This window comes from Mesocricetus auratus, unplaced genomic scaffold (assembly GCF_017639785.1).
Source record: "Mesocricetus auratus isolate SY011 unplaced genomic scaffold, BCM_Maur_2.0 Super-Scaffold_100042, whole genome shotgun sequence".
Classification (NCBI taxonomy): Eukaryota; Metazoa; Chordata; class Mammalia; order Rodentia; family Cricetidae; genus Mesocricetus; species Mesocricetus auratus.
The window spans coordinates 8177250-8190833 of NW_024429219.1; the positions used below are offsets into that span (position 1 = coordinate 8177250).

Genomic DNA, 13584 nt, shown 5'->3' on the forward strand with positions numbered 1-13584 from the left:
GGCAATCATGATGGATTTCTCTGTGCAGCCCAAGCAGGCTGTGCTGGCTTCACTTACTGTGGTCCCCCTGCCCAGGGCCTTACTGATTTAGACTGAGCCCGGCACACAGTAGGTGTTCAGTACTTGTCAAAGTTATTTCACTCCACAATGAACCAGATGGGGGTGAGCTGGAATGGGCCAGAGTTCACCAGCCACCTGCCTTGACCAGAGTTAGAGAACTCCCCTTGAGCTGTGCCTGCCACCCATGATGACTGCCTCAAGCAGGCACTCGATGGATGTTAGTTAATCATTTTGACTAGGACCAGAAAAAGGTTTTTCTCAGCAGGATCACTCAAAGCCCAGAAAGAAGCCGCGGGGCGTTGGTGGCGCACGCCTTTAATCCCAGCACTTCGGAGGCAGAGGCAGGCAGATCATCTGTGAGTTCGAGGCCAGCCTGGTCTACAGAGCGAGTTCCAGGACAGCCTCCAAAGCTACACAGAGAAACCCTGTCTCGGAAAACCAAACCAAACCAAAAAAACCCAAAAATTCAGAAAGAAACTGGACACCAGATGGTGTAGCAGGCCTTTAATCCCAGGACTCCTGGAGGCTGTGCGGTCAAGGCCAGCCTGAACTACAGAGTGACTTCCTGGACAGCCAGGGCCAAGTAGAAAGACCTTGTCTCAAAACACGAGCAAATGAAACAAAAAACCCCCGGAAAATAGAACATCGGCCCTCCCGGGGATAAGGGCGGGGCCGGGTTAAGTCGTGGCTGGGGCGTGCCAGTAGGGACTGGATTCTCGGTAGCGCTTCCTTCGCAGGAGGAGGAAGCAGGGCCGAAGTGGAGCAGGCTGTTGAGTCGCCTGTCGCCTAGAGGGGGAGACCGAAGCCCAGGAAACGCCGCCGGTAGAGTCCTGGAAGCCGCGGCGTGTGCCGGGGGGGCCCCCTAGGACCCCGAGCTCATCTTCGCACCGACGCGGAGGGCGGCTGGTCGGTGCGTGACGCCAGTGGGAGGCCGGGGCGGGGCGGGGCGACAGAAGATCGCGTCGCCCAGATCCAGGCCCAAGGCCCAGCAGAGCTGCGGCCGTCCGGTGCCCAGGTCGCGGCCGGGTGGGGCGGGGGGGGGGACGACAGCGGCGGGGCGGGGCGAGGCTGAGTGGGCGGAGGTCACGCGCTCGTGGGGAGGCTCGGGCTAGGAGCGGCCGGTGTCCGCGAGCCCGGAGCTGGGACGCCGGGCCTGCTGGACGTACGCGAGTGTCCGGGACGGTGGCGACACCCGCTTCTCCTTGGTGCAGAGGGCTGAGGACGGATGTCCGCGCGTGACCGGGCCACAGCCCGGCGTGGATTTTCCCACCAAGGCACCCCAGGGGTACTGCCGTCTCCTTTGCAAGATGGCTTGTTGTGGGTGAAAGTGTCATTGGGGCGGAATGCCACCAGGGCCGTACGAGGTCCCCTACTCCGCAGCGCCCAGTGACTCGCTGGTCTAGGCAGCTACTGGGAGTCGTCGACGTCTTTGTTTGTTTGTTTGTTTTTCGAGACAGGGTTTCCTCTGTTTTGTTTTGGAGGCTGTGCTGGAACTCGCTCTGTAGACCAGGCTGACCTGGAACTCCGCCTGCCTCCCCCCCCAGTGTTCGAGTGCTGGGACTAAAGGCTTACGCCACCTAATCCACTTAGTTTACCTGGGTTTTTGTGGGTTGTTTCTGAGGATGGAACTCTGGGGCCTCTCAAGCGCTAGATAAGCGTGCTACCACCCCGCAGCTCGCTCTATGATGGGGAGACATTTCTGACCTTTCTGCCTCTCCCTCTGACGAACACGTTCCTGCCATGCAAGCATCTGCCAAGAGTTATATTCCCAGTCCTACTTACTTTTACTTTTTTATAAATTGATCGGGCTGGGCCGAAAATTTCAAAGTTCCCGCTGGAACTATGAAGGTGTGCCACCCCAAACTTTGTTTTTCCGACACATTTTTTTCTTTACAATGGTAAAGCATACTATACCACAGTCACCTTTTTTCCCTTTAATTTTATGTGCATTCTTGTAAGATCTCCTGGAACTGGAGTTACAGACAGTTGTGAGCTGCCCTATGCGTGCTGGGAATTGAACCTGGGTCCTCTGAAAGAGCAGCCAGGGCTCTTAACAGCGGAGCCATCTCTCCAGGCCCTGGCTGCCTCTCCAGCTAAGCATTTAAACAAGGCCCAGATCCCTTGTGATCGTGGGTGTCATCCTGTGTCTCCTCCCTCGCCCCCCAAGGACTCCTCCAGGGCAAGGGCGAGAGTACATCCACTCTCCTGTGTTCTAGATCACCAGCTTCCCGGGAAGTCTGGGAGTCTGTTTCCCAGAAAGAAAGTAGGTTTCCCCCAGGCTTAGGCAGGTGTGCTCCTTTGAGTGACAGCATAGAGCCCTGTTCTGTCCACCCCCGCCCCTGGGGCAGGTCCCTGGCGTGACTTAGAGCTTGCAGTCGGTCAGACACTCCCATTCTGGCCTGGCCTGATGCCCAAGGCAACATATCTGTCACCTGGGCATTAAAATGCTACTGCAGTGATGTCACAGCAGGACTAGACATAGAGAATTTAAGAAACAGCGGAGTGGCCATGGAAGACTCCAAAACGAAGCAGTTTGGGGGTGAGGGGTTACAGACAGTTTCCTGTAACCTCTATCCCCCACCTCCCAAGTGCTGGGATTACAAAAGTCCACCACCAGACTCAGCTCCTAAACAGTTATTTTTCAGTGGGGGTAGGGATGCCTTTAAAAATCTTGTCTGTCTGTGGTTTTTTTTTTTTTTTCTTTTTTGAGACAAAGTCTTGTGCTGCTGCCCAAGCTGGCCTAGAACTCTAGGCTCAAGGCTGGGATACAGTTCATTGGCAGAGCGTTAGCATTGCATACACCAGGCTGAGTTCCAGCCCTAGCACTGTGCAAAGAGGTGTTATTTATTTATTTATTTTTAGGTTTATTTACCACATATACAGTGTTCTGCCTACAGGCCAGAAGAGGGCACCAGATTGAATTGTAGAGGGTTTTGAGCCACCATGTGGTTGCTGGGAATTGAACTCAGGACCCCTGGAAGAGCAGTCAGTGCTCTTAACCTGTGAGCCACCTCTCCAGCCCCACAAAGAGTTTTTTAAAGCTTAATTTTTGTGGCCAGGTGGTGTTGGCGCACGCCTTTAGTCCCAGCACTCGAGAGGCAGAGGCGGGTGGATCTCTCTGTGAGTTCCAGGACAGCCTCCAAAGCTACACAGAGAAACCCTGTCTTGAAAAACTAAAAACCTTAATTTTGTTCTTTTGTTGGTCTTTGAAAGCCAACCCAGGCTGACCTGATGTAGAATCCGAGTAGCCCAAGCAATCTTCCTGCCTTAGCCTCCTTGATGTTTGGAGCACGAGGTGCTAAATCCGGCACATTATTCATTTGTATTTCCCTTTTGCAAATGCACATAGCAAGGTCCCCGCTAATCTCAAGAACCACACTCCACTCCCATCCTGTAGGTGCTTCTGTCCTCACGAGGTTTCATCCAGGTCAGGGGAAGACCTGCCTAACATGCTCTAGAACCTGGTGGGAGGGGAGGAGTCAGCCCTTTCGGACCTTCTGCCCGGGGCTCACGGCTCATGGTCACTGTCATCCCCTACCCCTCCCAGGCCTGGGAGCGTAAGCTCCCCATTGCCACTATGGTCAACATTAACGAGCTCCCGGAGAACATTCTACTGGAGCTGTTCACGCACGTCCCCGCCCGCCAGCTGCTGCGTAACTGCCGGCTGGTCTGCAGCCACTGGCGAGACCTCATTGATGTGGTGACTCTGTGGAAACGCAAGAGCCTGCAAGAGGGCTTCATCACCGAGGACTGGGACCAGCCGGTGGAAGACTGGAAGATCTTCTACTTCCTGCGCAGCCTGCAGAGGAACCTCCTCCGGAACCCGTGTGCCGAAGGTGGGGTGGGGGAGGGGGGCTGCGGGGGACGGGGGTGAGGGGCGGGGTTGCCCCGGGAGCCTGCTCTCTACTTTCCTGAACCTCGGGGGCATTTTTGTACTTGCGCTTTCCACTCTGCCTGCAATGTCCCCAGGTCCCCAACACTTCCCACACTCTGGCTCCTTGTTGCCTGGGTCTCAGACCCTTCTATTATTCTGTGTGCGTGCTTGGGGCATGTGTGCGTGCTTGGGGCATGTGTGCGTGTGGCTGTCAGAGAGCAGACTGAGGGGGTTGATTCTCTTTCCACCATGTGGATCCTGGGACCCAACTCAGGTTATCAGGCTTGCTACCCTTACCTGCCTAGCCATCTTCACTCCCTGGGTTGACGCCTGAGCGGGAAGTGGCAGTGAACACCTTTAATCCCAGCACTAGGGAGGCAGAGGCGTTGAATCTCTCTAGTTCAAGGCCAGCCTGGTCTACAAAGTGAATTCCAGGACAGCTAAGGCTACACATGAGACTATCTCAAAAAAAAAAAAAAAAAAAAAAAAAGGAAAAGAAAAGAAAGAGGCCTTGTCTGTGTACTTCAAATGTCTGACATTTTCCCCTGTCCTGGCTAGGTCAGACAGACACTGGCTGTCTACACTGCAGAATACTTTGGGCCCTGAAGTGTCACTTAGAAGGATCGTCCTCTGAGGATGGCCAAGGCTCCGGCCAGTCTGAACACACAGGCCGTGCCTCAGACACTCGATCTGCCTACTTGTCCCAGATTCCACTCAGAAGCTGCCGGGCCAGGCTGCCAGGACACCTCACCTGGCCATTCTGCAGCTCTGTCTTTTAGCCCCCCCCCTCCCAGTGTCTAGCCTTGCTCAAATCTCCCATGGCTTTAGCTCATGCCAGCCCAGCTCCGAAGTCTCTTACTCCTTTGGCTCTGTATTGAGCAGCCCCTAAACACGTGGAAACGATGTGGGCTCCTGGGGTGAGTGGAACGGCAGACTCACCTGGTGAAGGTTCTGGGCGCATAGCATAACACTCAGCCTGAAGTGAGGAAATCCCTGGATCTGACCCCATTCCTGGAGGCCCCTCACTGTCACAGGACTCCTGCAGCTACCAGCCCAAGGGACACCAATGTCCATCTTGGCATTCGCCCAGGAAAAGGGCATCTAGTGGTGTCGGAACAGTGGGTTCCTTTGTCCCCCAGGATCAGGGTCATAGTTGACCAGGACCTCTTCCTCCTAAACCTAGGAAAGCCAGTGGCCAGGTGAGCAGCCAGATTGGGAGGAACTCCCATCAGCCCTGAGATCCGCCCCATCACAGGTCCTTGGAGACCATTCTCTCAGGATAGAAATGTGGTTGTGGGGGCCCCATGGCATTATGGGAAATGAGATTTAGTTCAGAACTTTTGGTCCTACTGTGTGGGTCAGAGTAGGAAGGAATGAGGTGATATGGGGACACCAATCTTGCTCTTGGACTGGTGGCATGCTGACCTTGTCTGCCAAGTACACTCCAAGAGAAGCGAGCTAATTAACCCTTTGGTGTTCATAACCCCTTAAAGTCTCTCAGGGCTGGAAAGAGCCTCTAAGTTTCAAGGGTATACCTCAGGGCTGTAGCTGCTGGCAGAGTTGGAAGGGGATCTCACCTGCGCCGCTCCATTTTCCCAGAGGACATGAAGTCATGGCAGATAGACTCCAACGAGGGGGACGAGTGGAAGGTGGAGAGTCTCCCTGGGGACCATGGCACCAACTTTCCTGACCCCAGGGTCAAGAAGTATTTTGTCACCTCTTATGGGTAAGCAATGATGTGGAAGAGGCTGGAGGAGGCCATGCTGAGGGCGGTGTCGGGGACTCTGCAGACTGTCAGGATAAGAGGAGGCCTCTAGAATTTCAAGGAGGGGGGGTCCCAAACAGGGGGTCAGGAGCAGTGAACTTGGTGGCAGGTTGGTTGGGAAGATGGGTTTCAGGTGACCAGGAGCTCACTGAACATAAAAGTCAGGAGCAGGAGTCAGCCACACTCCCCAGTGTCCCTTGGGATAAATACTACCCAGGGAAAAGCAGATCTAATACACCATTTCCCTCAGATAGACTGGAGGAGCTCCAGCCAGGGCCTGTCCTGGAGCCGGAGGGTCTCCTGGGTCCCTTGAGCCATCTGCCTGGCAAGGAAGGGCCCTGTTTATCACTGAATATGCAAGTCTTGCCCTTTGTCCCCAGCATGTGCCTCAAGTCCCAGATGATAGACCTTAAGGCTGAGGGCTATTGGGAGGAGCTGATGGACACCTTCCGGCCTGACATCGTGGTTAAGGACTGGTGAGTGGCCTGTGTCCCTACCCTCTATGTCTTCCTTCCTGCCAGCCACTGACAGTCCACACAGAACTTCAGCTGTGTTTGTAGGTGGCCAGTGAGCCTCGGATGAACTAGCTGCCCTAGGACCAGAGGACTGCAGCCCTCTCTGAATTCTGTAGAAACTCATAGCCTTCTTACACAGCGCCTCCCTCTGGTTAGCCCACACCCCCTGTATTTATTTCTTTGGTGCTAGGGATGGAGCCCGGGACCTGCCTCGCACTAAGCGTACACTCTTCTGCTAAGCTCCAACCTCAACCCCTCCCAAGGCCCTTTCCCAAGATACCCCTCTGTGCCTACAAGTACTGGCACAAAAGATTCTGGGGGCCAAGTCTGAGGACAATGGAACAAGCTGTAAGCCAGCACATTGCAGAGGTTCCCATCTACTGTACCATATGGTGACAGACAGCATCTTCATAGAAAAAATCATTTTGATTTCAAGCTCATACCCTTTTCCTTGATGGGAAAACTGAGGCATATGTAGACAGATGCTTCTCCCAACACAGGGACAAAAGGAATGTAGAGCCAGCTAGCATGGGCAGAGGGGTGCTTACAGATGGAAGCTGTCCCCAGGGCCAGCCTTCAGAGGCAGGGGTGCCCACCCTCTCCTCTGTCCTCCCTAGGTTCGCCCCCAGAGCTGACTGTGGCTGCATCTATCACCTCCGGGTACAGCTGGCCTCAGCCGACTACATTGTCCTGGCCTCCTTTGAGCCTCCACCTGTGACCATGGAACAGTGGAGTGACACCACATGGAAGGAGGTAAGACCCTGCCCACCTGCTCTGCCTCACTCTCCCCGGCCAGGCTGTTTAGGAACAGGGACAATTGTTCTGTAGCGCTGGCCTCTCCTCCTCACCATGGCAGTCCCAGTGGTTACCCTCTGTCCTCCCCAGGTCTCAGTGGTTACCCTCTGTCCTCCCCAGGTCCCAGTGGTTACTCCTCTGTCCTCCCCAGGTCTCAGTGGTTATCCTCCCTCTCCTCCCCAGGTCCCAGTGGTTAGGTTACCTCTCTGTCCTCCCCAGGTCCCAGTGGTTACCTCTCTGTCCTCCCCAGGTCCCAGTGGTTATCCTCCCTCTCCTCCCCAGGTCCCAGTGGTTACCTCTCTGTCCTCCCCAGGTCCCAGTGGTTACCCTCTGTCCTCCCCAGGTCTCAGTGGTTACCTCTCTCTCCTCCCCAGGTCTCAGTGGTTACCTCTCTGTCCTCCCCAGGTCTCAGTGGTTACCCCTCTGTCCTCCCCAGGTCTCAGTGGTTACCCCTCTGTCCTCCCCAGGTCTCAGTGGTTACCCCTCTGTCCTCCCCAGGTCTCAGTGGTTACCTCTCTCTCCTCCCCAGGTCTCAATGGTTACCCCTCTGTCCTCCCCAGGTCTCAGTGGTTACTTCTCTGTTCTCCCCAGGTTTCTCAGTGATTACCCCCTCTGTCCTCCCCAGGTCTCAGTGGTTACCCCCTCTCTCCTCCCCAGGTCTCCTACACCTTCTCTGACTACCCTCCAGGAGTCCGCCACATCCTTTTTCAGCATGGAGGCCAGGACACCCAGTTCTGGAAAGGCTGGTATGGGCCCCGTGTCACCAACAGCAGCATCATTATCAGCCACAGACCAGCCAAGAACCCCGCCCCTGCCAGACCTCTGCCGGAAGACACTGCAGTAATAGGAGGGAAACACTCAGCCTCAGCTCCACATGCCCTCTTGGACTTTTTCTGACAGTCATCTGCCCCCCTCTGTTGGGGTCCGCTTGCAAATCGAAGCCTGGCAAAAGCTTAGTGGACAGTCCTATGAGCACCTGCCCTCCAACCGCCAGCAAACCCATCAATTCAGTGGTGATCTTACAGTCACACGGCTTTGACATTTTGTTGTAATAAACATTTTCAGTAAATCCAGCCTGGGGCTTACAGGTGGGGCTGCTGGCACTCCTGATGGAGAAACAGCCCCTCCCCCACAGAAGCTTTGCTGCCCATGCTTCTCCCATTTTTGGTTAATGACAATGCAGTCAGCCCTTTGGGGACCCTTTATTAACAATAACTCAGCACAGTATTTCAGAAGGACAGTGTTAGCTGGCTAAGCCCCAGGAGGCTGCTGAGAAATGGTGTCTGTCCTGGCGTCCTTCCCTGGTCTCCTGGGAAGTCAAGCAGGATTGAGAAGCCCAGCCAGAGGGGCGGCCACATGTCAAGGCGATAAGAGCACTTGGAGTCAGGGAGCCCTGCAGCACCGCCCTGGGCTGGGGCCCCAGAGTGGGACAGCTGGGCACTGGGTGGCAGGCACGCCCTCAGCTGTGTTTATGAGCCCGTTCTTCTACATAGAGCTGCATCTGTAGAAAAGTAGCTTTGGTCAGGCCATGGAGGCACATGTTGGGAACCAGCCCCCTCCCCAAACCTTGGGCAGCATACTCTCTAGCCTGGAATTAACTCTGGGCCCTGAGTCTCATAAATGAGGCTTCCTCCATCCCCTGAACCCCAAAAGCTCACCTTTAAAATATCCGACGTCATGGTTTTTAGGGGTATCAACCGGGGGTCATGCATGTGAACATCCTGTTCGTCTGCCAGGATCCATGGGAAGTCCTAGGGATGGGATCAGATGAGGGTTAGAAGGGACTATACTCAGTCCTCGCTCTGCTAACCCTTCCCCTCCAGGACTCACACTGCACGGGAGGGGGTGGGGCACTGGGAACCCCAGCAATTTAAGTCGCCAGTGTGGTTCTAAAATAATTCTGAAACCAAAGAGTACAGGTCTCTCTCTGGAGAACTCCGTTCAGAGGAGCCAGGGTGAGCTAGCTGCTCACCACCTGGCTTCACTGCGGTTCTTCTCATCCTTGGGTACACGGGATATGATCGGGTGGGTAACACACAGGGACACTCACTTGATGCCAGGCACAGGCAGCACCCTGAAATTATAGATACGTGTAAACACACACACACCTTGATGACCTGTATCTTCTCCATGTTTCGGGTGGCAGCTTCTCTTGTATGCACAAGGACTGTGAATGTGCAGCCTGCAGAGGGAATGCTTGGTCAAGGTCAAACGTAAGCAGCCTCAGCATCCCAGGGGACCAGGCTTCTCCCCCCCTCCCCCACAAGATGTAAAGTGTAGCCAATGGCAAAGACGGTGTCAGTGAGCACCTGAAATGTAGCAATCGGTCCTGGAGAGATGAACTCTCCGGTGTTGAAGGGCAGGGAGGAAGTGGCTGGCCCAGGGCAGCTAACTAGGAAGAAGATAGCATGCCAAGGTAACCAAGGGAACAGAGGGGAGTGGGCATCACACCTGGAGGGTTGTGGTCCAGGACAGCGTCACACACACTAATCTTCAGGATGAAGGCTCGCAGCAACTGCTCCACGTGAGACAACAGGGAGTCGGAACTGGGAAAGGGAAAGGAGGTCCCCAATTCTACCGTGCTCCTCGGCCACCCCCAGCACATAGCAGTCTGGGCCAAACACCTTTGCTGCCTGAGAGAGCCAGCCCAGCCCCACCCACAAGACAGAATGGAGGCAGGGTGCAGTGGTCCCTTTAGACAGTTCTAATATTCAGCTAGTTCAAGCCCCTGCATACTTCCAGGACCCCAAGACAGGAGCACAAAGGCCTTGTTTGAGGCTGCCTAGCCGGGAGACAGGCTGGCTGTTGATTCCACTGCCCTTACCTCAGCACAGACAGCAAGTAGCTGAGTAGCTAATGGAGATACCATGGTAACCAGTCAACTTGGTCTGAGTCCTGAGCTTTACAATCACTGGGTGACACCACACAGAGGTCACCTCTCAGGACCTTGGTTTCTTCATCTTCACAATAAGGCTAGAGGCTAACATTGATCACTTCCTGAGATGTTCCAGGGATAACACAGGATGATCCTGCCTCCTCTGCACAAAGGTTTGTGGCAAGTGTGTCTCTGATGTTAACAGTATATATTGCCATTTCAGGTTCTTTACTAAAGGGTATGTGGAGCCAGAAGGGATCCATGTGACAGGTTACAGCAGCCAGCCAAGGGAGGGTGACAGCTCACCTGATGGACAGCAAGGGTGGCTGAGTGATCTCAAAGACAAACTTCTCCACTGGACGGTGTTCCTTATCCAAAATCACCACCATTACCTTCTCCACATCGTTCTGTAAGCACAGGGACGGGAGAGGTGGGACAGGGTGCCGGCTAAAGCTACCTGGGGACCCAGGAAGTGAAAAGTTCAAGTTGGGTTTCAAGACATGAATGGGCCGGGCGGTGGTGGCGCACGCCTTTAATCCCAGCACTCGGGAGGCAGAGGCAGGCGGATCGATGTGAGTTTGAGGCTGGGCTGGACAGACAGCCTCAAAAACAATACAGAGAAACCTTGTCTCGTAAAAACCAAAAAAAAAAAAATTAAAGACATGATTGGTATAGGCCAGTAGGAGATGCCGGGCTCCCAGTAAGGTTCCCCTATAAGTCTCAGACCAGGGCAAGAAGGACTAGGAAAAAAAATCCCAAGGGGGGCCCAACACAGAGAGGATGGGGACCAGAGATGCAGGGATGGGACAGGCCATGGGTGCGTGAGAAGAACCAGATCTTCCGGGGAAGGTCCCACCCAGAACTGGCCCAACTAATGCACCCTAGATGTGACCTGTTGCTAGCTGGGGGTGGTCTTCAGAGTGAGACTTCTGGTTGATAAAGGATATAGGCACTCCCCACAGAGTCAGTCCAGAGCCCGGAAGAGCTTGGGTGTGGAGGGTCCGTTAGGACCTGGGGCCCCCTCACCTTCTCCAGGAGTGGTTTGACGCAGTGAAGTGTGTCCTGAATGTACTGGTTCAGTTCCGGATGACAGGACATCTGCACACAATCCCACAGGGTTGTTGAAGCCCATGGCATGAATGGGGGAAACACCAACAACCCCCACACAAACATACACCTGCTCGTTTTTTTTTGGACAAACAACAGCCATTCCCCAGGTCTCCCTGGCTTCGAGAAGCAACTCATCATCACGGTGCTAAGAACTGTGGTGGCGCACACCTTTAATCCAGCATTTGGGAGGCAGAGGAAAGCTGATCTCTGTGAGTTCGAGACCAGCCTGGTTTACAGAGAGTTCCAGGACAGCCTCCAAAGCCACAGAGAAACCCTGTTGGGGGGGGGGGGATAGTGGATGAATTTATCCCTGGAGAGATACTCAAAGACAGGCCCTCCATCTCAGCACTAGCATTAACATTAAGAAGCTGGGTAGAGCCAGGCTTCACACCTTTTTTTTTTCAGGCTTCACACCTTTAATCCCAGCCTTCGGGAAGCAGACACAGGTGAGTTCAAGGACAGCCAGGGCTACCCAGAGAAACCCTGTCTCAAAAGACAAAACAAAAGCTGTACAGGGCCAGGCATGGTGCCACACACATTTAATACCAGCTCTAGGGAGGCAGAGGCAGGCAGATCTCTGAGTCTAGGCCAGCAGGAGCAAGGGCTATCCAGAGAAACCATAGGGGGGGGGCTGTGTGACCACAGTCAAATGACATCTCTGAGCTTAATGATGTAAAGGTGAAGATTAAATAAGAAAGGACTAGAGAGCAGAGATGCTTGGTAACTGTCTTCTTCCACCACCCCCTAGTACTTAGAGGTCATGATTCTCAAGCTGACTGAATGACTGCTATGAGAAAGGGACTTGGGAGGGAGACAGCATGTCAACTGTTTTGCCTTTTAAGGTTAAACCCAAGAGCAAGCAGGGTAGCACATATCTTTAATCCCAGCATTTGGAGGGCAGGCAGATAGATCTCTGAGTTCAAGGCCAGCCTGGTCTACACGGGGAGTTCCAGGACAGCCAGGACCACACAGAGAAACCCTGTCTTGGAAAACAAAAAACAAAAGAGAGAAGCTTGGTAATGATCTCTGGTAATCCTAGGACTCAAGAGGCGGATGCAGGAGCATCAAGAGTTCAAGGCCAGCCCCAGTTTCCTAACAACTCTGAGCCCAGGCGAGGTCTGGATTTAGGGGCGGGAGGGGCTGCTCGGCAGTTAAGAGTACTTTCCACAACCAGAGTCAGGTTCCCAGTTCACACCCCAGGCATCTTACAAACGCCAAGGGCTCTCATGCCCTCCTCTAGCCTCAGTGGGCATCCTTATGTACAAACATGCAGACACACACACACACACACACACAAAATTAACATAAAACATAAACATATGGTGGCTCACGCCTTTGCTCGCAGAACTGGGGAGGCAGAGGCAGGAGGATTTCTGTAAGCTCGAGGCCAGCCTGGCCTACATAGTGGGAAATCCACACCACCCATGCCTACACAGTGAGACCCCCATCTCAAATAATGATAAATAATGGTTTAAATTGAAGTTTAAGGAGAATGAGGAGAGAAAGAAGATGCTGGGCACTGTGGGACTCCTCTACCCAAGTCAATGTTCCCACCTTGGAACCCCTTTAAAATGCAAGCTTGGAATAGCTCTTATCCAGGGTCCCTAACCAGAGGATTCCTTCTGAGGTAGGGCGGGAAAAGCCAGGCGGCGAGAGGTAGGAGGCTGTCCGCTATCAGCCTCCTTTGGGGAGTGAGGGAGCTTGCAAGTAGAATAAAGGTTTTTTAATCCAGCCGACCATCGGGGCTCACCTGAACCGGCACGTTGTACTTCTTGCGCTTCTGGAAGATGCCCACTGGGTAGACCTCGCGCACATAGAGGATCAGGTGCACGGCGACCTCCAGGAACTCGGACAGCACGTCGGCCACCACTGTGGAGGAGACACAGTTGATGAGGACTCCAGCCAGGACCACCCCCACCCCACCGCGCTGCAGGCCCGGATCCCTACCTTGGCCAAAGTTGAGGTCTTGGCGCGTGAGCGTGGTCATCCTTAGCCGCCTGGGGGAGGACGCGGAGGGTGTCAGCAGGGACCCACGGCACCCCGCCCCGCACGCGGGAAACGCAGCCCGGTCGGGGAAGCCCCACCCCCTGAGTGGCCGGATCCCTCCCGGCGGAAATCCCGCCCTCTCCGAGCTCCTCTACGACTGCCGGCTCCGGATTCGGCCTCAGGTTCGAAACTTTGCTCTGGTGACAGCAGCCACCGGCCGGGGACCCTTCGCAGGTCCCCCAGTATCCCCTGGCCTCAGGAACCACCACGATGCTCCCGCGGAACCAGCGCTGCCATCTGCCACGCCCACCCCTGAAGTTGTCCAATCCGGGCCTCACCCTGTTGGGAGAGGCGGAGCAGCCTGGGGGGCGGGGCTTAGGGGCGGAGACCCGCCTGAGTGACAGGGATCTCAGCAGAGTCAGCTAAGCCGCCTTTGGACTTCAGGTGGGAGCGATAAGGACATTTCGGTGGCCTCTACACAGGATCGCTGCGTTTCCCCCTCCCGGGCATTTCTCTTGAGTAGTTTCAAGTGAGAGCCGGCTGCAAAGCACAGCTGGGAACCAAGGGAGGGCAGCGACATCTGCTGCTAGTCCAGAGTCAGCGT

The 13584-nt window shown here is 54.7% G+C and overlaps 2 protein-coding genes across 5 annotated transcripts; one reads left to right on the forward strand and one right to left on the reverse strand.

Annotated features, from left to right (window-relative positions):
* LOC101832562 (F-box only protein 6) lies at positions 1-8078 on the forward strand. 3 transcript variants are annotated; one of them, XM_005079397.4, is made up of 6 exons: positions 1-970; positions 3608-3896; positions 5534-5660; positions 6080-6175; positions 6832-6967; positions 7667-8078. In XM_005079397.4, the coding sequence occupies exons 2-6, from the start codon at positions 3638-3640 to the stop codon at positions 7904-7906; spliced, it is 858 nt and encodes a 285-aa protein (XP_005079454.1). In that variant the 5' UTR covers positions 1-970; positions 3608-3637; the 3' UTR covers positions 7907-8078. The 3 variants fall into 3 exon arrangements, with proteins under 3 accessions (XP_005079454.1, XP_012975520.1, XP_040591037.1); XM_013120066.3 differs by lacking the exon at positions 1-970 and adding an exon at positions 986-1075; XM_040735103.1 differs by lacking the exon at positions 1-970 and adding an exon at positions 1193-1345.
* Positions 8079-8195: 117 nt separating this feature from the next.
* On the reverse strand, positions 8196-13584 carry Mad2l2 (mitotic arrest deficient 2 like 2). Of its 2 annotated transcripts, XM_040735107.1 has the most exons (9): positions 13319-13584; positions 12942-12991; positions 12745-12863; positions 10911-10982; positions 10191-10291; positions 9461-9555; positions 9118-9191; positions 8668-8760; positions 8196-8510 (listed from the first exon to the last, which is right to left on the reverse strand). In XM_040735107.1, the coding sequence occupies exons 2-9, from the start codon at positions 12979-12981 to the stop codon at positions 8469-8471; spliced, it is 636 nt and encodes a 211-aa protein (XP_040591041.1). In that variant the 5' UTR covers positions 12982-12991; positions 13319-13584; the 3' UTR covers positions 8196-8468. The 2 variants fall into 2 exon arrangements, with proteins under 2 accessions (XP_040591041.1, XP_021088181.1); XM_021232522.2 differs by lacking the exon at positions 13319-13584 and having other exon boundaries at positions 12942-13286.